The sequence below is a fragment of the Salvelinus namaycush genome, chromosome 17 (assembly GCF_016432855.1).
Source record: "Salvelinus namaycush isolate Seneca chromosome 17, SaNama_1.0, whole genome shotgun sequence".
In the NCBI taxonomy this organism is placed as follows: Eukaryota; Metazoa; Chordata; class Actinopteri; order Salmoniformes; family Salmonidae; genus Salvelinus; species Salvelinus namaycush.
In genome coordinates, this window is record NC_052323.1 from 31,194,298 (window position 1) to 31,221,545 (window position 27,248).

The window sequence follows — 27,248 nt, forward strand, 5'->3', positions numbered from 1 at the left end:
CCAGACCTCCAGGAGGCAGCATTGAGCCCCAGACCTCCAGGAGGCAGCATTGAGCCCCAGACCTCCAGGAAACAGCATTGAGCTCCAGACCTCCAGGAGACAGCACTGAGCTCCAGACCTCCAGGAGACAGCATTGAGCTACAGACCTCCAGGAGACAGCATTGAGCCCCAGACCTCCAGGAGACAGCATTGAGCCCCAGACCACCAGGAGACAGCATTGAGCCCCAGACCACCAGGAGGCAGCATTGAGCCCCAGACCACCAGGAGGCAGCATTGAGCTCCAGACCTCCAGGAAACAGCACTGAGCTCCAGACCTCCAGGAGGCAGCACTGAGCTCCAGACCTCCAGGAGGCAGCACTGAGCTCCAGACCACCAGGAGGCAGCACTGAGCTACAGACCACCAGGAGACAGCATTGAGCTACAGACCACCAGGAGACAGCATTGAGCTACAGACCTCCAGGAGACAGCATTGAGCTACAGACCTCCAGGAGGCAGCATTGAGCTACAGACCACCAGGAGACAGCATTGAGCTACAGACCACCAGGAGACAGCACTGAGCTACAGACCACCAGGAGACAGCACTGAGCTACAGACCTCCAGGAGACAGCACTGAGCTCCAGACCTCCAGGAGACAGCATTGAGCTACAGACCTCCAGGAGACAGCATTGAGCCCCAGACCTCCAGGAGACAGCATAGAGCCCCAGACCCCCAGGAAGCAGCACTGAGCTCCAGACCTCCAGGAGGCAGCACTGAGCTCCAGACCTCCAGGAGACAGCACTGAGCTCCAGACCTCCAGGAGACAGCATTGAGCTACAGACCACCAGGAGACAGCATTGAGCTACAGACCACCAGGAGACAGCATTGAGCCCCAGACCACCAGGAGACAGCATTGAGCCCCAGACCACCAGGAGACAGCATTGAGCCACAGACCACCAGGAGACAGCATTGAGCCCCAGACCACCAGGAGGCAGCATTGAGCTCCAGACCTCCAGGAAACAGCATTGAGCTACAGACCTCCAGGAGGCAGCATTGAGCTACAGACCACCAGGAGGCAGCATTGAGCTCCAGACCTCCAGGAGACAGCATTGAGCTCCAGACCTCCAGGAGACAGCATTGAGCTCCAGACCTCCAGGAGACAGCATTGAGCTCCAGACCTCCAGGAGACAGCATTGAGCTCCAGACCTCCAGGAGACAGCATTGAGCTCCAGACCTCCAGGAGACAGCATTGAGCTCCAGACCTCCAGGAGACAGCATTGAGCTCCAGACCTCCAGGAGACAGCATTGAGCTCCAGACCTCCAGGAGACAGCATTGAGCTCCAGACCTCCAGGAGACAGCATTGAGCTCCAGACCTCCAGGAGACAGCATTGAGCTCCAGACCTCCAGGAGACAGCATTGAGCTCCAGACCTCCAGGAGACAGCATTGAGCTCCAGACCTCCAGGAGACAGCATTGAGCTCCAGACCTCCAGGAGACAGCATTGAGCTCCAGACCTCCAGGAGACAGCATTGAGCTCCAGACCTCCAGGAGACAGCATTGAGCTCCAGACCTCCAAGAGACAGCATTGAGCTCCAGACCTCCAGGAGACAGCATTGAGCTCCAGACCTCCAGGAGACAGCATTGAGCTCCAGACCTCCAGGAGACAGCATTGAGCTCCAGACCTCCAGGAGACAGCATTGAGCTCCAGACCTCCAGGAGGCAGCATTGAGCTCCAGACCTCCAGGAGGCAGCATTGAGCTCCAGACCACCAGGAGGCAGCATTGAGCCACAGACCTCCAGGAGACAGCATTGAGCCCCAGACCACCAGGAGACAGCATTGAGCCCCAGACCACCAGGAGACAGCAGTGAGCCCCAGACCACCAGGAGACAGCATTGAGCTACAGACCACCAGGAGACAGCAGTGAGCCCCAGACCACCAGGAGACAGCATTGAGCCCCAGACCACCAGGAGACAGCAGTGAGCCCCAGACCACCAGGAGACAGCATTGAGCTACAGACCACCAGGAGACAGCAGTGAGCCCCAGACCACCAGGAGACAGCAGTGAGCCCCAGACCACCAGGAGACAGCATTGAGCTACAGACCTCCAGTTCCGAATGAACCCGAGGACAGTCAGACCCGTTTGGAAAAGACTGGTGGAAAAAGAGACCCAAACAGAACCGTGCTGGTTCAGTTTTTACTTTCCTAAAACAATAATTGTCCACCTCTCAGTTCAGCTGTCGGAGATTTGATGCAAAATGCATCAGGGCATTGCATAAGCCTCAACTGTATGATATTATAATAATATATAATATATATATATAAATAAACAAGTCAAAATAAATATATATATATACAGTTGAAGTCGGAAGTTTACATACAACTTAGCCAAATACAGTTAAACTCAGTTTTTCACAATTACTGACATTTAATGTTAGTAACAATTCCCTGTCTTAGGTCAGTTAGGATCACCACTTTATTTTAAGAATGTGAAATGTCAGTTGCAAACCGTAGTCTGGCTTTTTTATGGCGGTTTTGGAGCAGTGGCTTCTTTCTTGCTGAGTGGCCTTTCAGGTTATGTCTATATAGGACTTGTTTTACTGTGGATATAGATACTTTTGTACCTGTTTCCTCCAGCATCTTTACAAGGTCCTTTGCTGTTGTTCTGGGATTGATTTGCACTTTTCGCACCAAAGTACGTTAATCTCTAGGAGACAGAACGCGTCTCCTTCCTGAGCGTTATGACGGCTGCGTGGTCCCATGGTGTTAATAGTTGCGTACTATTGTTTGTACAGATGAACGTGGTACCTTCAGGCGTTTGGAAATTGCTCCCAAGGATGAACCAGACTTGTGGAGGTCTACAATTTTTTTTTTTTTTAAGTCTTGGCTGATTTCTTTTGATTTCCCCATGATGTCAAGCAAAGAGGCACTGAGTTTGTAGGCCTTGAAATACAAGTTCTTTGACACCGATCAACAAACCATTTCTGTATGGACCTCACTTTGTGCATGGGGGCATTGTCATGCTGAAACAGGAAAGGGCCTTCCCCAAACTGTTGCCACAAAGTTGGAAGCACAGAATCGTATAGAATGTCATTGTATGCTGTAGCGTTAAGATTCCACTTCACTGGAACTAATGGGCCTAGCCCGAACCATGAAAACAGCCCTAGATCATTATTCCGCCTCCACCAAACTTTACAGTTGGTACTATGCATGCGGGCGTTCTCCTGGCATCTGCCAAACACATATTCGTCCATCGGATTGCCAGATGGTGAAGCGTGATTCATGACTGCAGAGAACATGTTTCCACTGCTCCAGTCCATTGCCGGCGAGCTTTACACCACTCCAGCCGACGCTTGGCATTGCACATGGTGATCTTAGGCTTGTTTGCGGCTGCTCGCCCATGGAAACCCATTTCATGAAGCTCCCAACGAACAATTCTTGTGCTGACGTTTCTTCCAGAGGCAGTTTGGAACTCGGTAATGAGTGTTGCAACAGAGGACAGACGATTTTTACATGCAATGCGCTTCAGCAATCGGCCACCCCGTTCTGTGAGCTTGTGTGGCCTACCACTTCATGGCTGATTTGTTGTTGCTCCTAGACATTTCCACTTCACAATAACAGCCAGTCAGATGTGGAGCCAAACTTATTAGCCACTCCTTTTGCCCCATCTCTTTCAACCATACAGTTTTTCAATTCCTCCTCAATCCATGGAGCCTTAACAGTTCTAACAGTCAGTTTCTTAACAGGTGCATGTTTATCAATAATTGGAAGAAGCAATTTCATAAATTCATCAAGTGCAGCATCTGTATGTTCCTTATTAATCACATCAGACCAACAAATATTTTTAACATCATCCACATAAGATTTACATTTACATTTAAGTCATTTAGCAGACGCTCTTATCCAGAGCGACTTACAAATTGGAAAGTTCATACATATTCATCCTGGTCCCCCCGTGGGAATTGAACCCTGGTCCCCCCGTGGGAATTGCACCCACAACCCTGGCGTTGCAAGCGCCATGCTCTACCAACTGAGCCACACGGGACCACAAGATGAATGTTATCTGACGTTAGCAAGTTCTTGATTTCATTAACCTTATTTCTAAGGCTACATATATTAATATGGGCTATTTTCAGCCCTTTCCTAGGTAGCTTCTCAGAGATCGACATAATATGGAAAAGAGCAAACAAAGCAAGAGAAAAAAAACATACATTCAGCAGTCCATTATTCAGTTGGTGTGTGGAAGTGTGTGTGCTGTGGGGTTGAAGCTACGAACCCATAGACTTGGCTCTCTCATCCCTTCCAGACTTCTGGGAGGGAGGGTGGACAATGAGCTTGTCATTGGGGATGTAAGCAATGTCCCCACATGCTCTGATAGCTTTCATGGCTGGGATCAGTTCTTTCCTCTTCTGGTGCACAGCTTCAGGATAGACCTTGTTGAAGAAGGTGTACGTTCCTCTCAAGTTCTTGTCTCTTTCCAGAACAGTTACCTCGTCCTTGAACCTCAGAAACTTGACCACTATCGGCCTGTCACCTAGGCCGGTGGTGGGGTTTCCAGTCCTGTGGGTGCGCTCCACCTCAAATCTTCCTGTCGTCAATCTTCAGTTTCTCCGAGATCATTTCCCTAACTGTGTCCTCAGACTCCGTCCAGGTTTCACGTGGAGATTCTGCAATTCTGTCCACAACCATGTTATTCAGCCTTGTTTGTCCCTCGAGATAATCTGATTTCTCTGTCATTGTTACAGAACTAATGTCCTCTCTCAATGACTTACAGATTGCTTTCAACTCATCGAGCTGACCCTGGGAGAACTGCAAGCTGTTCTTCAGGTCCTGGACCTCTGGTCAGGTCCATTCTTTTATTAGTTGAATCCACCAGTTTTTGGACAAAACACTTGGAGCGATATTCTTGTTGTTGTAACAACTGCTTGTAGAACAATTTTTTGTTCATTTAAAATATCCTTTACATGTGATAGAGAGACCGCTGGTCGGCAGGATCACTGGAAGCGATCCCAGCAACTGATGCCAACCGCGTTGTGGGATCCAAACTCAAAAGGTAGCTAGCTAGTAACCAAACGTTTTCAATAGACTGTGAAAATTTTCCAAAAACAACAAAACGAGCTCTCCCGCGTTCAACAGGAATTTACATGTTGTGCAGTGCCTTCAAGACAACTAATTGTATTATATTGCGGTAAACACAACATTACAGTTGGAACTTTTAATTTGGCCAAAGAAAATGGTTCAACAGAATGAAACAAAACACTTGTTGCATATTTAATGACCTGGTTTAAAACCTTAAAGGCCTATATTGCAGCAATTCCCAACAAAGGTGAGTGCCTACCGTAGGCCTACTCAGCAATAGCCTAATGCTATTTCTTTTACAACAGGCCTAGTTTTAACCTTCACCTCAAACTAAATACGAAGCACAACATTTAAAAAGACCGTTAGAACTTAATTTAGCCAACAAAAATGTCTCAACAAATCAAAACTGATACACAATAATGAAAATAAATAAATAAAAGTAAAAACCTGAATAGCGAGTTGCACACAGTCCATTTGGCAGTGCAAACGTTTTTCTAATCTTTGTCCACTACAATATTCTAACTTGTCCCAGAGGACGTTCCCCCCCGTCGGATTCTTTTCACTATACTCTTTTCTCCTCAATATAAAAGGCCTGCATCTTCACAATCAACAGTAGTCTAGGTCAAGGCTCCTCTCACTCGCTCTCTCTCTTCAGCAGCAGGCACATGTGAGGTGAGCAGCCAGAACCGGTTTCAGCTGGAAATAAGCTATACATTTTGAGTTGCAGTTGGCTGACACATAACATCACCTCACAAATATTAAATTAACAGAGTACGGGTCAAGACGGTAAATCAATTTTAAATGCACATATTCGAGACGAGTGGCAATTATATCAGACCCGACTGATATCCAAGGGGGAAAAAAATCAGAATTTAGGCGCCGATCCCAGGTCTTATTTCAGAATTTTGAGTCTGTTGGACCCGTGAAGACATCTAAAGTGTACCTCGTGCATGGAGTCAAGAAGCTTAGTGAGCTGGTAGAAGCGTTGCCAGTTCTGGCTGGAGTTTTCCTCCCTCTTGACGATGGCCTTCCCCAACTCCTTGATGTAGGACATCCTGATCTCATCAAACACTGCCTGACTTTTCAGACCATCCTTTGGCACTGGGGGGGGGGGGGGGGACAACATAATACATCAACCTCTGTGTGTGTTTTTCCCCTTTGGCACTAAAGATGAACATAACAGGAAATGTGTTAACCCAGTAAGTCATGCCTATGCAGGTCCCCTTCCATTATACAGTGCCTAAGTATTCAGACCCTTTGACTTTTTCCACATTTTGTTACGTTACAGCCTTATTCTAAAATGTATCAAATTGTTTTTTGCTTTGTCATTATGGGGTATTGTGTGTAGAACGATGAGGACAAAACATTTTATTTATTTAAAAAAAAATCAATTTTAGAATAAGGCTGCAACATAACAAAATGTGGAAAAAGTCAAGGGGTCTGAATACTTTCCGAATGCACTGTTACGTTGAAAATGTAAAGTGAAAATACAATAAGATGAAACAGGAAACTTTCCTTCTGACATCCCAATGTCAGGATCAACATGAAAAACAACAGTAAAAACCCAGGAACACACAGCCATCAATCAGGAAATAGGTTGGCACATAGTTATGGACTCAAGTGTGAAAGGTCAAAGTAAAAGAGGGGCTGAGACTCACCGGTGCTGAGCAGCAGCAGAACCTTCATACACAGATACTCGTCATGAGACACCTGCAGTCTGACAAACTCACTGGAGATCTTCAACATCTGTTCACACTGGTCTGCCATGTAGGGCAGCTTCATACGGTCCCTGATGAGGAGAGAGAGGCATGTTAGTGATGATGTCACACTGGTCTGCCATGTAGGGCAGCTTCATACGGTCCCTGATGAGGAGAGAGAGGCATGTTAGTGATGTCACACTGGTCTGCCATGTAGGGCAGCTTCATACGGTCCCTGATGAGGAGAGAGAGGCATGTTAGTGATGATGTCACACTGGTCTGCCATGTAGGGCAGCTTCATACGGTCCCTGATGAGGAGAGAGAGGCATGTTAGTGATGATGTCACACTGGTCTGCCATGTAGGGCAGCTTCATACGGTCCCTGATGAGGAGAGACAGGCATGTTAGTGATGATGTCACACTGGTCTGCCATGTAGGGCAGCTTCATACGGTCCCTGATGAGGAGAGAGAGGCATGTTAGTGATGATGTCACACTGGTCTGCCATGTAGGGCAGCTTCATACGGTCCCTGATGAGGAGAGACAGGCATGTTAGTGATGATGTCACACTGGTCTGCCATGTAGGGCAGCTTCATACGGTCCCTGATGAGGAGAGACAGGCATGTTAGTGATGATGTCACACTGGTCTGCCATGTAGGGCAGCTTCATACGGTCCCTGATGAGGAGAGAGAGACAGGAGAGAGAACGAGACTTGCAGACAGACAGAGACTTAGGCCGACAGATAAATAGACATACTGATTGATGACGAGGTCTGGAGCGAAGCAGAGCATGTTCCCGTCACACTGTTGGTAGGACCTCCAGCCCAGGCCGAAGGACATGAGGAACAACCAGGAACACTGCAGCAGAGTCATCTGGTCGTCCAGGTGAAGGTTCCGGAACCCTGCAGGGGAAGATAACAGAACACTGAATGACTAAAGGTTCCATTTCCCTGATGATACTGTAGTACTGCTGTCTATGGTAGATACTGTGCAGGTTTCCAACAGTGTCTCTTAGAAATAGTAGTACCTGGCAGAGACTTGGCCCACTTGACGGCTGATACCACCTGTCGTCCCCCCAGCCTGTTGAGGGTGGTCATGATGCGTGTGGAGGTGTCTGGCAGGGTGCCGTCGTAGCCAGAGTAGATGGTGTCTGGCTCGATGGCCTTTAGTAGAGACAGCATGGTGGGGGTGAGCTGGGGCATGGACTTGGGGACCAGCGACCTGGCCTCTGGGAGCGGACGGGGGGTCAGCTCGGCCATGGTGGGCTGCTGCACACCCTTTAAACGGTTCAGCTTCTTAGTTTTACGAGCTGTAGCGAAGGAGAGAGGAAGGGAGGGAGAGAGGAGGTATATTGAGTGACCATGATATCATAAAAAAACAGTTAAACTAACATACAGTACCTTCGGAGAGTATTCAGACCCCTTGACCTTTTCTACATTGTGCTACGTTACAGCCTTATTCTAAAAATGATTAAATCGTCCCCTCCCTCCCCCCCCCATTAATCTACACACAATACCCCATAATGTCAAAGCAAAAACAGTTTTTCTGAAATTTTTGTCAAAAAACAAAACAAAAATTCACATTTACATAACTTCCTAAAGTGTTCTGCCATGTAGGGCAGCTTTAATAAGTGCATCGATAACATTGTCCCCACAGTGACAGTACGTACATACCCCAACCAGAAGCCATGGATTACAGGCAACATCCACACTAAAGGCTAAAGCTGCCACTTTTAAGGACCGGGACACTAATCCCTTTACTCAGTACTTTGTTGAAGCACCTTTGGCAGCGATTACAGCCTCGAGTCTTCTTGGGTATGACTCTACAAGCTTGGCACACCTGTATTTGGGGAGTTTCTTCAATTCTTCTCTGCAGATCCTCTCAAGCTCTGTCAGGTTGGATGGGGAGCGTTGCTGCACAGCTATTTTCAGGTCTCTCCAGAGATGCTCGATCTGGTTCAAGTCCGGGCTCTGGCTGGGCCACTCAGGGACATTCAGAGACTGGTCTTGGCTGTGTGCTTAGGGTCGTTGACCTGTTGGAAGGTGAACCTTCACCCCAGTCTGAGGTCCTGAGCGCTCTGGAGCAGGTTTTCATCAAGGATCTCGCTTTTCCCTCACTCCTGACTAGTCTCCCAGTCCCTGCTGCTGAAAAACATTCCCACAGGATGATGCTGCCACCCCCATGCTACACAGTAGGGATGATGCCAGGTTTCCTCCAGACGTGACACTTGGCATTCAGGCCAAAGAGTTCAATGGAACTTGGTTTCATCAGACCAGAGAATCTTGTTTCTAATGGTCTGAGAGTCTTTAGGTGCCTTTTGGAAAACTCCAAGCGGGCTGTCATGGGCCTTTTACTGAGGAGTGGCTTCCGTCTGGCCACTCTACCATAAAGGCCTGATTGGTGGAGTGCTGCAGAGATAGTTGTCCTTCTAGAAGGTTCTCCCATCTCCACAGAGGAACTCTGTCAGAGTGACCATCGGGTTCTTGGTGACCTCCCTGACCAAGACCCTTCTCCCTCGATTGTTCAGTTTGGCCGGGCGACCAGTTCTAGGAAGAGTCTTGGTGGTTCCAAACTTTTTCCATTTAAAAATGGAGACCACTGTGTTCTTGGGGACCTTCAATGCTGCAGGAATCTTTTGGTACTCTTCCCCAGATCTGTACCTCGACATAATCCTGTCTCGGAGCTCTACGGACAATTCCTTTGACCTCATGCTTTGTCATTATGGGGTATTGTGTGTAGATTGCTGCTAAATATATATTTATTCCATTTTAGAATAAGGCTGTAACGTAACAAAATATGGAAAAAGTCAAGGGGTCTGAATACTCTCTGAAGGCACTGTATCTACTTGTATCTGGTACTTGAGCTTGTAGTCATAGATGGAGCTGTACACCAATTTACATTCAAACAAATATAGAATCTGTAAAATAAAACAAGGTTAAAGAGTTTAGCTTCCAGGTTCATCCCTGCCATGAGACAATAAAACAAGGTTAAAGAGTTTAGCTTCCAGGTTCATCCCTGCCATGAGACAATAAAACAAGGTTAAAGAGTTTACCTTCCAGGTTCATCCCTGCCATGAGACAATAAAACAAGGTTAAAGAGTTTACCTTCCAGGTTCATCCCTGCCATGAGACAATAAAACAAGGTTAAAGAGTTTAGCTTCCAGGTTCATCCCTGCCATGAGACAATAAAACAAGGTTAAAGAGTTTACCTTCCAGGTTCATCCCTGCCATGAGACACTTGCGGAAGCGGCAGGCTGGACAGTTCTTCCTTCTGATCTTATCGATGATGCAGTCCTTCCTCCCAGCACACAGGTAGTTGTGCTGCCCTGAAACACCAGAAGAAAATTTGAATGACAAAGAAATGGAATAAAGTACCTCTTTCTTCTTGAATCACACTGGATCAGCTTCCAACCTGCAAATCAAATGTCTGCAGGGTCTTCATACGAACACGCACAGACAAGTATCATTCATGATATGCCTACCGTACATCATTCCATGTCACCAGCTGTGCACCAGTACCAGTAGCACCAGTTGTCCTACCATCTCACCCCTTACCATCCTACCTTGCCAGTATCTACCGTAAACCAAACATAATTCCATGCCGCCATAGTACAAGGTGTCTTACCATCTCACTCCTTGCCATCCTACCTTGCCAGTATCTACCGTAAACCAAACATCATTCCATGCCGCCATAGTACAAGGTGTCTTACCATCTCACCCCTTACCATCCTACCTTGCCAGTATCTACCGTAAACCAAACATCATTCCATGCCGCCATAGTACAAGGTGTCTTACCATCTCACCCCTTGCCATCCTACCTTGCCAGTATCTACCGTAAACCAAACATCATTCCATGCCGCCATAGTACAAGGTGTCTTACCATCTCACTCCTTGCCATCCTACCTTGCCAGTATCTACCGTAAACCAAACATCATTCCATGCCGCCATAGTACAAGGTGTCTTACCATCTCACCCCTTGCCATCCTACCTTGCCAGTATCTACCGTAAACCAAACATAATTCCATGCCGCCATAGTACAAGGTGTCTTACCATCTCACTCCTTGCCATCCTACCTTGCCAGTATCTACCGTAAACCAAACATCATTCCATGCCGCCATAGTACAAGGTGTCTTACCATCTCACTCCTTGCCATCCTACCTTGCCAGTATCTACCGTAAACCAAACATCATTCCATGCCGCCATAGTACAAGGTGTCTTACCATCTCACTCCTTGCCACTGTATCACAGGAAAGTATCATGATATATACCACACATCACCAGTGGTAGCCCAGTCCCAGATCCGTTTCTGCCGACTTGTAAGATAGTAAAAACAGATCTGGGACCAGACCATACCAGTTGTCCTGCCATCTCACCACTTGGAAAAATAGTAAAAACAGATCTGGGACCAGACCATACCAGTTGTCCTACCATCTCACCACTTGGAAAAATAGTAAAAACAGATCTGGGACCAGACCATACCAATTGTCCTAGCATCTCACCCCTTGCCACCGTACCTTCCACGGCTCTCTTGAAGAACACCTTGCAGCTTCCGCAGGTGAGCACCCCGTAGTGACAGCCGGACGCCTCATCTGAACACACCAGACAGATCTTATGGGCGGTCCCGGCCTTGCCCTGGGTTGTACACGACGCAGCGCCACCACCCTGCCTGGAGGTAGAACTACATTGAGAGGAGAGCAGGGAAGAGAGGAGAGCAGGGAAGAGAGGAGAGCGGGAGGAGGAGGGTTTAGAGTCAGTAACAAGTGCAATTTTCTGAACGAATACAAAATAATAACTTGGCAACAAGTATGATGATGCTTCTGGGATTCTGAAAACATACCGACACTATTCCCACAGACACAGAGAAAACTCTCTTAACTGTCTCACAGCTCACACAGAAGCATGTGGCCCTCACACTTTCTGTGAGCTGGAACACAGTAACAACAGGGGAACTCAACACATTCCCTCTGCTCTTGAAAATATTACCTTCTACAGTTTCACAGCATGCCTGGGGTTATTTTATTTTACAAACAACATCATGTGAGCTAAACATACACTTCTGTTGTTACATTTCCTACATTTTGGCCTTTTGGTCTAGTGATCAAAACAAACACTTTGGTCTCCATTTTGTTCAGTTGACCAAAATATTGGCATAAGATCATTACGTTTATTTTGGTTGAGTTTCTTTTCTCCGAAATGTCCTAAATGTACCACTTATCCTTCAAGATCCGAAGAACAAACATCTAACTGTGGGTCAATAATGTCCTCTATGGCCTCCACGCCATCTAAAGACCTGTGGTTGGAACACCATACATAAAGGGCGTCATAACAGTTCCTAGAATCACAGTTATTTGAATTCTATCCAAAGCATTGGAGCGGGCAGGGTAGCCTAGTGGTTAGAGCGTTGGACTGGTAACCGAAAGGTTGCAAGATTGAATCCCTGAGCTGACAAGGTAAAAATCTGTCATTCTGCCCCTGATCAAGGCAGTTAACCCACTGTACCTAGGCCGTCATTGAAAGTAAGAATGTGTTCTTAACTGACTTGCCTAGTTAAATAAAGATATAAAAATACGGAATTGTAGCAGATAGAAATGTCATGAATAGAGCTACCACGATCCCTTTCTCTACATGTCAGAGAGGCCTGTCTGTTCTATATCATCTGATTCTGAAGGTTTCTCAACATGTTGAGATGGCAGGTAGTCTAGTGGTTAGAGCGTTGGGCCAGTATCCGAAAGGTTGTGGGATCGAATCCCTGAGCTGACAAAGTAAAAAAATCTGTCATTCTGCCCCTGAACAAGGTAGTACTACACTGTTCCCCAGTAGGCTGTCATTGTAAATAAGAATTTGTTCTTAACTGACTTGCCTAGTTAAATAAGAAATGTTTTCTGTTTGAGGTGCCCTTTCCCAAACACACCACTAGGTGGAGCTGTTCGTTGCTGCAGTAATGTGCAGCTACTTCCTTCCTCTGAGCCTACGCCCACTGCACTGAGACAGGGCAACACTGACTCAGAGCACTATGCCACAGCAGCAGCAAACCTCATCTGTCTGCCACAACACAAACATCTGGTCTACCTTCATCTGATCTGAGACTTTTAGAAGTCACCGCCTGCTTCTCAAATGACACTATTAGGGGACTGTATGGAGAAATATAGGGAACCATTAGATGTAGGCCTTAGTCTAAGCTGCTTAGACAGAGCAGCACTCACAGAGCATAAAACTACTACTACTACTAAGCAGGCCTAGTACTACTACTACTACTACTAAGCAGGCCTAGTACTACTACTACTACTAAGCAGGCCTAGTACTACTACTACTACTAAGCAGGCCTAGTACTACTACTACTACTAAGCAGGCCTAGTACTACTACTACTACTACGCAGGCCTAGTACTACTACTACTACTAAGCAGGCCTAGTACTACTACTACTACTAAGCAGGCCTAGTACTACTACTACTACTACTAAGCAGGCCTAGTACTACTACTACTACTAAGCAGGCCTAGTACTACTACTACTACTACTAAGCAGGCCTAGTACTACTACTACTACTACTAAGCAGGCCTAGTACTACTACTACTAAGCAGGCCTAGTACTACTACTACTAAGCAGGCCTAGTACTACTACTACTACTACTACTACTACTAAGCAGGCCTAGTACTACTACTAAGCAGGCCTAGTACTACTACTAAGCAGGCCTAGTAATACTACTACTACTGCTAAGCAGGCCTAGTACTACTACTACTACTACTAAGCAGGCCTAGTACTACTACTACTAAGCAGGCCTAGTACTACTACTACTAAGCAGGCCTAGTACTACTACTACTAAGCAGGCCTAGTACTACTACTACTAAGCAGGCCTAGTACTACTACTACTACTACTACTACTACTACTAAGCAGGCCTACTACTACTACTAAGCAGGCCTAGTACTACTGCTAAGCAGGCCTAGTAATACTACTACTAAGCAGGCCTAGTACTACTACTACTACTGCTAAGCAGGCCTAGTAATACTACTACTAAGCAGGCCTAGTACTACTACTACTACTGCTAAGCAGGCCTATTAATACTACTAATAAGCACTGAGCAGGCCAACAAGCCTGTCTGTCTGTCTCCTTTCCATATCATATATAGTGCACCTGCTGCACCATGTTTGACCAGTAAAGGCACTATATGGAGGAATCGGGTGCCATTTAAGATGCAGGCTTTAAACACTCAGCCAAGGGAGTCCGAGTCAGTTCGGTCTATGGATCAAAGGAGTGACTTCAGTCAACCAGTCCAGCAACACTCAGCAGTATAAATAACCAGTCCAGCAACACTCAGCAGTATAACTAACCAGTCCAGCAACACTCAGCAGTATAACTAACCAGTCCAGCAACACTCAGCAGTATAACTAACCAGTCCAGCAACACTCAGCAGTATAACTAACCAGTTCAGCAACACTCAGCAGTATAACTAACCAGTCCAGCAACACTCAGCAGTATAACTAACCAGTCCAGCAACACTCAGCAGTATAACTAACCAGTCCAGCAACACTCAGCAGTATAACTAACCAGTCCAGCAACACTCAGCAGTATAACTAACCAGTCCAGCAACACTCAGCAGTATAACTAACCAGTCCAGCAACACTCAGCAGTATAACTAACCAGTCCAGCAACACTCAGCAATATAACTAACCAGTCCAGCAACACTCAGCAGTATAAATAACCAGTCCAGCAACACTCAGCAGTATAACTAACCAGTCCAGCAACACTCAGCAGTATAACTAACCAGTCCAGCAACACTCAGCAATATAACTAACCAGTCCAGCAACACTCAGCAGTATAACTAACCAGTCCAGCAACACTCAGCAATATAACTAACCAGTCCAGCAACACTCAGCAGTATAAATAACCAGTCCAGCAGTATAAATAACCAGTCAGCAGTATAAATAACCAGTCCAGCAGTATAAATAACCAGTCAGCAGTATAAATAACCAGTCCAGCAGTATAAATAACCAGTCCAGCAGTATAAATAACCAGTCCAGCAGTATAAATAACCAGTCCAGCAGTATAAATAACCAGTCCAGCAGTATAAATAACCAGTCCAGCAGTATAAATAACCAGTCCAGCAGTATAAATAACCTGGATGAGCAGACGACCTGAACTCTGCTGCTGCCAGTCCCAACAACAACAGAGCCATCATGATCCTGCTCAGAGCCGCTGTGGTTCTGACCCTGACCGTGTGACACTACAACCCTTTACACACTGATGAGCTGAGCTGAACCGACTTATACTGGGCTGGGCTGTGCATCCACCATACCGTGGGCTTGACCTTGGCTACGCCCGAAATGGCACCAAACATTTCATATTTCTGGCTTCTCATTGTCTGTGTTCCAAATGGCATCCTATTCCTTATATATTGCACTACAGACCCCTATTGGGTAGTATACTATATAGGGAACATACAGACAGTAGGGTGTTATATGGGTCCAGGTCAAAAGTAGTGCAATGTGCAGTAAACAGTACGCCTTTTGGAACACAAGACGATGAGAGGCCAGAAATATGAAATGTGTTTTTCCGGGTTGGCAGGACTACATCAATCAGGGTTGCATGACAAAGTGGTGAGACAGAATTTCCTATGTGAAACCAAATGCTGCTCTGAGCAGAGCAGAGCTTCAAGGCTACAGGAAGCTCTTACATTCCCCACAGAGTTGACTATAGTACAAGGAGAGACAGAGAAGAAGACAGAGGAAGTCAAACTCTTTCAAACTACCAGCACCAAGTAAAACAATATTAGGCTAATTGTAATGAAACTTTCTGCAGTGTTTATTATGTTTACTCAGTAAAGCCTACTCCCCACAGACACTCTCCACCCACTGGCTGCAACCTTTCTAATTTAGTGTACCATGCGCAGACTACCAATATGGATTTCCTGGTCTCCAGCAGCGTTTGGAACTGCCGATCTGCAGTTAAGAACGCAGAGTTCATGTCACCCTACGCTGCCCTTCGGTCAATAGACTTTAAAAAATATTATTTTTTAAAATATTTATTATTTTATTTTATCCCCTTTTCTCCCCAATTTTCGTGGTATCCAATCGCTAGTAATTACTATCTTGTCTCATCGCTACAACTCCCGTACGGGCTTGGGAGAGACGAAGGTCGAAATCCATGCGTCCTCCGAAGCACAACCCAACCAAGCCGCACTGCTTCATAACACAGCGCGCCTCCAACCCGGAAGCCAGCCGCACCAATGTGTCGGAGGAAACACCGTGCACCTGGCCCCCTTGGTTAGCGCGCACTGCGCCCGGCCCGCCACAGGAGTCGCTGGAGCGCGATGAGACAAGGATATCCCTACCTCCCTAATCCGGACGACGCTAGGCCAATTGTGCGTCGCCCCACGGACCTCCCGGTCGTGGCCGGCTGTGACAGAGCCTGGGCGCGAACCCAGAGACTCTGGTGGCGCAGCTAGCACTGCGATGCAGTGCCCTAGACCACTGCGCCACCCGGGAGGCCCGTCAATAGACTTGTTGACCCCGACGGAGACATGGATCACCCCAGAGAACACGGCTACTCCAGCTGCTCTGTTTTCACTCATAGTCCGAGAGCATCTGGTCATCGCGGTGGTGGCACACGGCTACTCATCCTAAGTGGAGATTTTCTCTTTTCTCCCTCTCTCACCTGTCTAGGTCCTCATTTGAATTCCATGCTGTCACTTATCCACTAAAGCTTAACATTGTCATCTTTCGCCAACCAGGTGCTCTTAGAGCTCAATGAGCTTGACACCTTGATAAGATCATTTCCTGACGATGGCTCAACGCTCTTCGTACTGGGAGACTTCAACCTCCCAATGTCTGCCGTCGATTAACTCTTTCTTTCCCCTCCTTGCTTCTTTTGACCTCACCCTTTCCCAGTCCCCTCCCACTCACAAGGCAGACAATATGTTTGACCTCACCCTTTCCCAGTCCCCTCCCACTCACAAGGCAGACAATATGTTTGACCTCACCCTTTCCCAGTCCCCTCCCACTCACAAGGCAGACAATATGCTTGACCTTATATTTTACTAGAGGCTGTTCTACTAATCTCACTGCAACCCCCCTCCAGGTCCCTGTTCTCCTACTAATCTCACTGTAACCCCCCCCCCCCCCCCCCCCCCCCCCCCCCCCTAGGTCTCTGATCACTACTTTGTTTCCTTTTCTGTCTCCCTCTCCTCCAACCCTACCGAGTCAGCTCCTACTCAGATGGTCATGCACCGTTACAATCTTCACTCTCTCCCCCACTACTCTCTCCATCATCTCTCCCTTCTGCTAAATCCATCTCCCTCCTGATTCTGCCTCTTTGACGCTACTCTCCTCTCTTTCCACATCCTATGACTCGCACTGTCCCCTTTCTTCCCTGCCCGGATTGGCCGTTGCTTCCTACTCCGTGGCTGAATGACTCATTGCGAACTTACAGAACAGGGCTGCAGACAGCTGAGCAAAAAGGGAGGAAAACTAAACTTCCAGAGGACCTATCATCCTTTTTCTCCCTCCTCCATACCTTATCTTAATTTGTATGAGCTGCTAAAGTTACTTTCTATCACTCTAAATTTCAAGCTTCTTCCTCTAACCCTAGGAACCTCTTTTCCACCTGCTCCTTAATGTTCCGCCCCCTCCATCCTCCCTCTCTGCGGATGACTGTCAACCACTTTGGTTGGGAAGCTCCTACCAGGTGACGTGGAGGGGATCTGTGTCTGCACCACGCACTCACTACTGGTGTTCCCCAGGGCTCTGTTCTAGGCCCCCCTCCGCTTTTCTCTATACACTAAGTCACTCGGCTCTGTCATATCCTGACATGGTCTCTCCTATCATTGCTATGTGGATGACACTCAACTACTTTTTTCCTTCCCTCCCAACTGACACCCTGGTGGCGACACACATCTCTGCGTGCCTGGCAGATATCTCAGCTTGGATGTCGGCCCACCACCTCAAGCTCAACCGCGACAAGACGGAGCTGCTCTTCAGAATAAGACTGTAACGTAACAAAATGTGGAAAAAGTCAAGAGGTCTGAATACTTTCCAGATGTACTGTATGCCTGCTATGCTACCAGCTTATACGAACGGGAGTTAGCATTTAGCAGTCACTTCTTCTAAACCTGAAAAGGAACAACTTTAAATATTATGCAGCGAAAACAGCCAAATATATCCAAATCTGACTTTATTAAGCACATTGTGGTACATCAATCATAAGCCATTTGATGGATATCCTCTATTGTTAGACTAGATTTGTTGAATAGAAGGACGCCAATCCGGCATCCTTCTATCCCCCACGGTCTGCGTTCCATTGACCTATTTACCGATCGACAGGCTATAGTCAACTGTAGGCAGGCTATCAGCGCGTCACCCACCACTTTGTAATGTGAGCTTGTTTGAAACCTGAACATTCTCCTTTACTTCCTTTACTTCAAATAATGAAGCATATTTTTTGACCTTGCTTTAACGTAGCCTAGCCAAAATCCAACCCAGGCAATTCTTTTAAAAATACTTCCTCTAACCAGAATTTCTCTTTTCTATTGGGTGTTCATATCAGCATCACACACACACAGTCATGAAGAGGGCACGGCAGCGCCTCTTCCCCTTCAGGAGGCTGAAAAGATTAGGGCTGTTGCTGTGACCGTATTACCGCCACACCGGCAGTCATGAGTCACGGCCGCAGTAAAATTCTATGTGACCGCTGAGTTATGTAATCTCCTCTTATTCACTCTGGACATGCATTAGGTTACCCAACTCGTTAACGATCATCAGGTCGCTAATGGCCTGGTACTCAGGGCTCTATTGTCCCTCCAGGTCCTAATGGCCTGGTACTCAGGGCTCTATTGTCCCTCCATCAGGTCCTAATGGTCTGGTACTCAGGGCTCTATTGTCCCTCCATCAGGTCCTAATGGTCTGGTACTCAGGGCTCTATTGTCTCTCCATCAGGTCCTAATGGTCTGGTACTCAGGGTTCTACTGTCCCTCCATCAGGTCCTAATGGCCTGGTACTCAGGGCTCTATTGTCCCTCCATCAGGTCCTAATGGTCTGGTACTCAGGGCTCTATTGTCTCTCCATCAGGTCCTAATGGTCTGGTACTCAGGGTTCTACTGTCCCTCTATCAGGTCCTAATGGCCTGGTTCTCAGGGCTCTATTGTCCCTCCATCAGGTCCTAATGGCCTGGTACTCAGGGCTCTATTGTCCCTCCATCAGGTCCTAATGGCCTGGTACTCAGGGCTCTATTGTCTCTCTAATCACTCTGACACCAATGCAAATAAAATTGAAAATTACATCAAACATCATCAAAACAGTATCATGCTTTTTAAAACTCACCTCACTGTGATTGATACATGTGAAGAAAGAAGTTCAACAACAGGTTGAAACTGAGTGGGAAAACATGGTCGTTGTGGATGTTGTTTCAAAGCCTAACAACGAAATGGACAGTGCTTTCTAAGGTGATGATTAATTAAAAACATCCAAATGCATATTAGAGCTTATGCATATTCATAGGCCTATAAATGAGCCCAAGCCCCCCCCAAAAACAGAATTAAAATAATGATTGTGCCATTATACAATACATAGCACACTGAATATTACAAACTGCAGAAAAATATATAAAAAAATACTGATTAAGATATTTGGTACATAATTGGTCTAGCCTAAATTAAACGAATTCAGGTTTAGCCTACAATTAAAGTGAATTTGTATTTGATTTGGAATAGTCTAGTAATAGGGCATTTAAAAAAAATCCTAATTAATAGGCTGACAATATCTTTAGCTACAGAATATCTCATCTCCGTGAGTTTCCATCTCCTCTCCTTCATTCTTTTCTCCACCGCGCAGAGCGAAGGGCTGTCAACAGTTTAATGAAATATGTTTCGTTGTGAAAACAGAGTGCTATCGATGTTCCCAAACAGATTTCAATTGGTTTCCCAAATTAAAGCACTGGGTATCTGCAGGAACAGGGTTGGAAAGCCCATGGCATACAGAGTTTGGGCTGAATATCACCTGTGGTGCAGTGAAATTATAGGTGTAGCTTGCGGGAAAGTGGTCTCCATTTTCTATTCCAGTGCATATGGATAACATGTATTTTTTGTCTTGCCCATTTGATAAATGTGCCATTCTAAATTCGAAACTCATTTGACATATTACACTCCAACCACTTAAGCCAAGACTGTTCTCTCTGCTTCCGCACGGCAAGCCATAACGGTCCATTAAGTCTGACACCAACAGGCACCTGAGCAGCTTCTACTCCCAAGCCAATAAGACAGCTAAATAAATAGCTAACAAAATGGCTACACGGACTATGAGTTTACTCTTATTTTTGCACTCTCTATATGCACATCCACAGGACTCTATGTACTCACGCACACTGACACTCCAACACACACTCACACACTTCATTTGCGCACACACACACACACACACACACATAACATGCACACACATTTATACTGACTCTACACACACACACAAAATCATATACACTTGTAGAAAGGCCCATGGAGTTGGTGGAATCGTCCTTTAATTCATGGCCACTTGCTCAGCTGGGGCAGGGGCGCTTTAATTAGGTCAGGTGGAAATGTCTGACAGATCTCAACTCATTAAAAGGAGGAAATCGCCATTGCCCGACCTCGCTGCTTTCTCGCTGCCTTCCCCTCCTCAACTTCGTCTAATCCAAACATTCTGTGCGTCCATGAATCCACGTTAAGTCCACCGAATCTGTTACCTTTCCTCTGAACTATGTTGCGATCGGGAGAGTGGGCCATCAGTTATTGTTTAGTTATTACCGCAGAGCTGCACGCTTGAGCTCCACGCTTCAAACCTATTGTGTTACGTCAACGGACAATGACCACGGCCCTACAGATCATCACAGGCCAATTATGCCATTGATATATGGTTAAAATGTAATGAAATGACATGTACATATGAAGACTAACCTGGAAGGATGAAATATGAAACGTAATTATTTGCTGAATTGATCAATTCTGATATCAAATTGATTATAGATTGAATAAATGATTTATTTATTTGCATTATCATGCTCATGATTATGATGAACGGTTATGATCCTAAATGACTACATTCTGCTTCATATTGAATTCCTATGGAACCTTATTGCGGAATGACCTCATTCTGTTAATAATGAGAATGATTGTTATGATTTTGAATTTGATGTTGTTCTGTTTCCTTTGTTATGCAGCACAGACAGACTACCCAGTAAATATACCACTTTATGGTTAAAGGAATTCCTGCCTCAGTCTCATCCATTCCTCTGTCACCTGACCCGTGACCACCTGTTCACCTTCACTATTGTCAGTCATCCTACCTGTCCAGCTACCCACACAGATTCCAATCATATTTATACTTTGCTTCTACTCTTTTTATCATACAGTATATCCTGATGCCTAGTCACCTTACCTCTATACATATCTACCTCTATCTAGGCTTGAGCAGTATCCAGATGGTCATACCTTCATACAGACCTTGTGCCATACCGGGATCCTCGGTAAAACCGGCAGTGGGGTGCCGTTTTCAAACCCCACTGATACTCTGTAATCCAAAAGGTTAGCAATGCTAAGTACTAGAGGTCGACCGATTATGATTTTTCAACGCCGATACCGATTGCGATTTATATATATATATATATATATATATATATATATATATATATTAAAAAAATGTTTTATATATATATCATACACACACATTTTTGTAATAATGACAATTGCAACAATACTGAATGAACAATGAACACTTATTTTAACTTAATATAATACATAAATACACACACAGCTCTGAAGTGACAATGATACTGAAGAGTCTGCTTAGGAGACAAATACTCTCAACTGTTTGAATAAAAATAGAGTTTAAATTACCTGTGATGAATGTTGAAAACAAAAACTGTCATTTCTATATGCAGGAAATCCTATTTTAATAATAGGCATGGTAAGAATTGACGACCAAAGTGCGAGTCATAATTCTCATGACACCTTCTAGCAAAATCTGAAAAGCGGTTCCTTCATTTATTCCATAGGATATTTTTAGATTCACTTAAAATAAGGTCTGTGTTTCGTGTAGGCTTACACCACCTTGCCAATTTTATAACTGTGTAGATATCCATAGGACAAGGTAACTCTGATCAATATTGGCTAAATATAAGCGAAGATAAAAAAAAATTGTAGAGTGGATTTATGAAAATATGTTGACAAACGTTACCTTATCCTAGTGAGATTTACACGGGTATCAAAACGTCGAGGCGGTTTAAGCACGAAACACAGACCTTATTTGAAGTAGATCAAGACATTCTCTATGGAAGACATGAACGGTAAAATAACGAAGGAACCCCTTTCAAGTTCAGCCGCAAATTATTACAGGAATTATAACGCGTCGACTATTTCTCTCTAAACCATATACCTTTGACTAATCCGGAAACTATCACCTCGAAAACAAAACGTTTATTCCGTTCCGTATTTTATCTAACGGGTGGCATCCATGAGTCTAAATATTCCTGTTACATTGCACAACCTTCAATGTTATGTCATAATTACGTAAAATTCTGGCAAATTAGTTCGCAAAGAGCCAGGCGGCCCAAACTGTTGCATATACCCTGACTCTGTGTGCAATGAACGCAAGAGAAATGACACAATTTCACCTGGTTAATATTGCCTGCTAACCTGGATTTCTTTTAGCTAAATATGCAGGTTTAAAAATATATACTTGTGTATTAATTTTAAGAAAGGCATTGATGTTTATGGTTAAGTACACATTGGAGCAATGACAGTCATTGATTGATTGTTTTTTATAAGATAAGTTTAATGCTAGCTAGCAACTTACCTTAGCTTACTGCATTCGCCAACAGGCAGGCTCCTCGTGGAGTGCAATGTAATCAGGTGTTAGAGCATTGGACTAGTTAACTGTAAGGTTGCAAGATTGGATCCCCCGAGCTGACAAGGTTAAAAATCTGTCGTTCTGCCCCTGAACGAGCTAGAACGTTCCTAGGCCGTCATTGAAAATAAGAATGTGTTCTTAACTGACTTGCCTAGTTAAATAAAGATGAAATAAAGGTGTAAAAAAATAAAAAACGGCAAATCGGCGCCCAAAATACCGATTTCCGATTGTTATGAAAACTTGAAATCGGCCCCGATTAATCCTCTACTAAGTACATCTAAAATCACATGGAGAATGCTAACTAAATGCTATTGACCGCATGCAAACATTTTGTACAGTTTCTGACCAAAACTATACAAGTAATTCCAAAATGCTACTCCCAGTTTGCTGCATGAACAAAACAAAATGCTACTCCCAGTTTGCTGCACAAACAAAACGTTACTCCCAGTTTGCTGCACTAACAAAACAAAATGCTACTCCCAGTTTGCTGCATGAACAAAATGCTACTCCCAGTTTGCTGCATGAACAAAACAAAACGCTACTCCCAGTTTGCTGCATGAACAAAACAAAATGCTACTCCCAGTTTGCTGCATGAACAAAACAAAACGCTACTCCCAGTTTGCTGCATGAACAAAACAAAATGCTACTCCCAGTTTGCTGCACAAAACAAAATGCTACTCCCAGTTTGCTGCACGAACAAAATGCTACTCCCAGTTTGCTGCATGAACAAAATGCTACTCCCAGTTTGCTGCATGAACAAAACAAAATGCTACTCCCAGTTTGCTGCATGAACAAAACGCTACTCCCAGTTTGCTGCACGAACAAAACAAAACGCTACTCCCAGTTTGCTGCATGAACAAAACAAAACGCTACTCCCAGTTTGCTGCATGAACAAAACAAAACGCTACTCCCAGTTTGCTGCATGAACAAAACAAAACTCTACTCCCAGTTTGCTGCATGAACAAAACAAAACGCTACTCCCAGTTTGCTGCATGAACAAAACAAAACGCTACTCCCAGTTTACTGCACAAAACAAAACGCTACTCCCAGTTTGCTGCATGAACAAAACAAAACGCTACTCCCAGTTTGCTGCATGAACAAAACAAACGGCTACTCCCAGTTTACTGCACAAAACAAAATGCTACTCCCAGTTTGTTGCACGAACAAAACGTTACTCCCAGTTTGCTGCACTAACAAAACAAAATGCTACTCCCAGTTTGTTGCACGAACAAAACAAAACGTTACTCCCAGTTTGCTGCACAAACAAAACAAAATGCTACTTCGTTTGCTGCACAAAATGCTACTCCCAGTTTGCTGCACAAAACAAAATGCTACTCCCAGTTTGCTGCACGAACAAAACAAAATGCTACTTCCAGTTTGCTGCACAAAATGCTACTCCCAGTTTGTTGCACGAACAAAACGTTACTCCCAGTTTGCTGCACAAACAAAACAAAATTCTACTTCCAGTTTGCTGCACAAACAAAACAAAATGCTACTTCCAGTTTGCTGCACAAAATGCTACTCCCAGTTTGCTGCACGAACAAAACAAAACGCTACTCCCAGTTAGCTGCACAAAACAAAATGCTACTCTCAGTTTGCTGCACGAACAAAACGCTACTCCCAGTTTGTTGCACGAACAAAATGCTACTCTGTTTGCTGCACAAAACAAAACGCTACTCCCAGTTTGCTGCACAAAACAAAACGCTACTCCCAGTTTGTTGCACGAACAAAACAAAACGTTACTCCCAGTTTGCTGCACGAACAAAACAAAATGCTACTTCCAGTTTGCTGCACGAACAAAACCAAATGCTACTCCCAGTTTGCTGAATGTTCTAAACAAAATGCTACTCCCAGTTTGGTGCACAAACAAAACAAAATGCTACTCCCAGTTTGCTGCACGAACAAAACAAAACGCTACTCCCAGTTTGCTGCACGAAACAAAACAAAATACTACTCCCAGTTTGCTGCACGAAACAAAACACTACTCCCAGTTTGCTGCACGAAACAAAACAAAATGCTACTCCCAGTTTGCTGCACAAAACAAATATTAGCCAGCAAGGCTCCTGAACCAGGTCAGGATTCTCTGCTCTTACCAAGCAAAAGCTTGATTTTGTAAGAAGCTAAGCACTTTGCTAGCTACTAAATTAGCAAAACAAATGTAAAACTGCAGAGCATTTAGCACATTTTAGACAGTTCATTTACTAGTTATACGATATCTAGATGGCAAACATTTAGGTGTGAATTCCATACTGTAATTAGATCAACTGAAGCATGTTGCACAACAGCGACTGACTGAAGGTGTCGGGTCGTTCCTCATTGTGTGCTTGTAAACAAACCTAGTGGTTAGGGCGTTGGGCCAGTAACCGAAAAGTTTCTAGAGGTAAACATCTGTTGTTCTGCCCCTGAACAAGGCAGTTAAACGCACTGTTCCTAGGCCGTCATTGTAAATAAGAATTTGTTCTTAACTGACTTGCCTAGTTAAATGAAGGTTAAATAAATAATCTAATAAAATAAACATGACTGGGGACTACCGAAAACATCATAATAATGTGGCAGGTGAAGTTCTTTATCGCCTAACAAATTGCACAAGTTGACTGCAGGTATATACTTAAAAAGAAGCTACAAATATTCAAATGTCAAAAAACTTAAAAACTGTATTGAAAAACATTCCCATGGCTTTTTCCAAATACCTCGGTATATGTTGGTGCGGCAGGTAGCCTATTGGCTAGAGCGTTGGACTAGTAACCGAATGGTTGCAAAATCGAATCCCCGAGCTGACAAGGTACAACATCTTTTGTTCTGCCCCTGAACAAGGTAGTTAACCCACTGTTCCTAGGCCGTCATTGTATAATAAGAATTTGTTTCTTAACTGACTCGCCTAGTTAAATAATCTATCACTCCAGTATCCCAGCACATTGTACATTTGGTACTGAACAGATCCTGTGTATAGATTCTCATGTTCTTCCTATTTGTCATGTGTTTTTTGTTCTACCTTGTTATTTTTAGTGCTACAGTGATTACTGCATTGTTGGGTTTAGAGCTAGCAAGACATTTCACTGTATTTGTACACGTGACATTAAAACTCATTTCACCTACAGTAGAATTATGTGTGTGTGTGTGTGAGTGTGTTGTGAGTGTGTGTGATTGTGTGAGTGTGTGTGTGTGTTAAAGCATCAAGGCTGTGGTTTTAGTTCCAATATCAGAGGGATGAAGACTTAGAGCCTAACCCCTCTACAAACACACAGACAATCATTCTCTCTCTCTCTCTCTCCCTGGATCTCAGTCTTCACATTAGAGCTAGAGAGTTCAATGGGTGTACTCGTTAGAAGGACTACTGAACCTGGAACTGGGCCCAGTGGGAGTGCTGATCAAGGATCAGTTTTTCCCTTTTAGATCATAATAAATGAGATTACATGGACAGGCAGGCGGGACCTGATTCTAGATCAGCACCCCTGCTCTGAAACGCTTTATGAATCTAGGCTAGGGCTACTGCGCTGTTAGGCTAACTGACTGTCCTTTTAGCTGGTGTGTGTGTGTGTGGCTAAGGCCTAACTGTAGTTTTAGCTGGTGTGTGTGTGTGTGTGTGTGTGTGTGTGTGTGTGTGTGTGTGTGTGTGTGTGGCTAAGGCCTAACTGTAGTTTTAGCTGGTGTGTGTGTGTGTGTGTGTGTGTGTGTGTGTGTGTGTGTGTGTGTGTGTGTGTGTGTGTGTGTGTGTGTGTGTGTGTGTGTGTGTGTGTGTGTGTGTGTGGCTAAGGCCTAACTGTAGTTTTAGCTGGGGTTCAGTCAGTGCAGACTGCATACCACTGCTGGATGAAGCAAGAGGATCACATTCCTCAAACTTACAGATCCTCCCGAATTCTGCCGACTCGACGAAAAGCCAAAACCAAACCACACTAGCTTCTTCCTTTTAGCTAAGTCCCTGCGTCAGAAATGACAAAATCAACATGAAAAACACACACACACACACACAATGAAAACAACACTCAAACATGTGGTCTTCAATACCGTGAAAACAATTTGAATGACAGGCATTTCATCCGCAGTATTTTTCCTGTAACTAAATGACTCAAATGTAAACGTACTTAATTATAATCTCATGTAAAATCAAATATTGTATCATGACAACAGTAATGATATGTAGCCTATATATGGAAATCGATGATTAGTGTCCCTCACCAGCCAATTCTTATAGGAAGCTGATGGATGAGATATCGCATACTGTACATTCAAAACCATAAAAAAAACATTTAGCTTTTTACAGTTCATAACAGTAGAATCCCAAGGATATAGCTGTACTACTTCACAGAGAGAATGAGAGGGAGGGAGAGAGAATGAGGGAGGGAGAGAATGAGCGTGAGAGGGAGGGAGAGAGAATGAGGGAGGGAGAGAATGAGCGTGAGAGGGAGGGAGAGAGAATGAGGGAGGGAGAGAATGAGCGTGAGAGGGAGGGAGAGAGAATGTGCGTGAGAGAGAGAACGTGAGGTAGGGAAAGCACGTCAGGGGAAAAATGCTTCTGTTCTGTGGCCTGATGCACGCTACAGCTCAGAGCAGTGGTCTGAAGTATCCTACAGCTCAGAGCAGTGGTCTGATGTATCCTACAGCTCAGAGCAGTGGTCTGAAGTATCCTACAGCTCAG

General features: G+C 45.0%; 1 protein-coding gene across 2 annotated transcripts in view; it reads right to left on the reverse strand.

Annotated features, from left to right (window-relative positions):
- LOC120062532 (glucocorticoid receptor-like) overlaps positions 1-27,248 on the reverse strand; it is a 73,243-nt gene that overhangs the window by 6,904 nt on the left and 39,091 nt on the right. The window contains exons 4-9 of one of the 2 annotated variants that reach the window (XM_039012577.1): positions 11,259-11,422; positions 9,954-10,070; positions 7,773-8,054; positions 7,503-7,647; positions 6,711-6,841; positions 5,996-6,153 (exon numbers count right to left, since the gene is read on the reverse strand). In XM_039012577.1, coding sequence (XP_038868505.1) covers positions 5,996-6,153; positions 6,711-6,841; positions 7,503-7,647; positions 7,773-8,054; positions 9,954-10,070; positions 11,259-11,422 — 997 coding nt within the window. Of the gene's footprint in view, positions 1-5,995; positions 6,154-6,710; positions 6,842-7,295; positions 7,423-7,502; positions 7,648-7,772; positions 8,055-9,953; positions 10,071-11,258; positions 11,423-27,248 lie in introns of those variants that run through there. The other variant, XM_039012578.1, reaches the window with a different exon arrangement.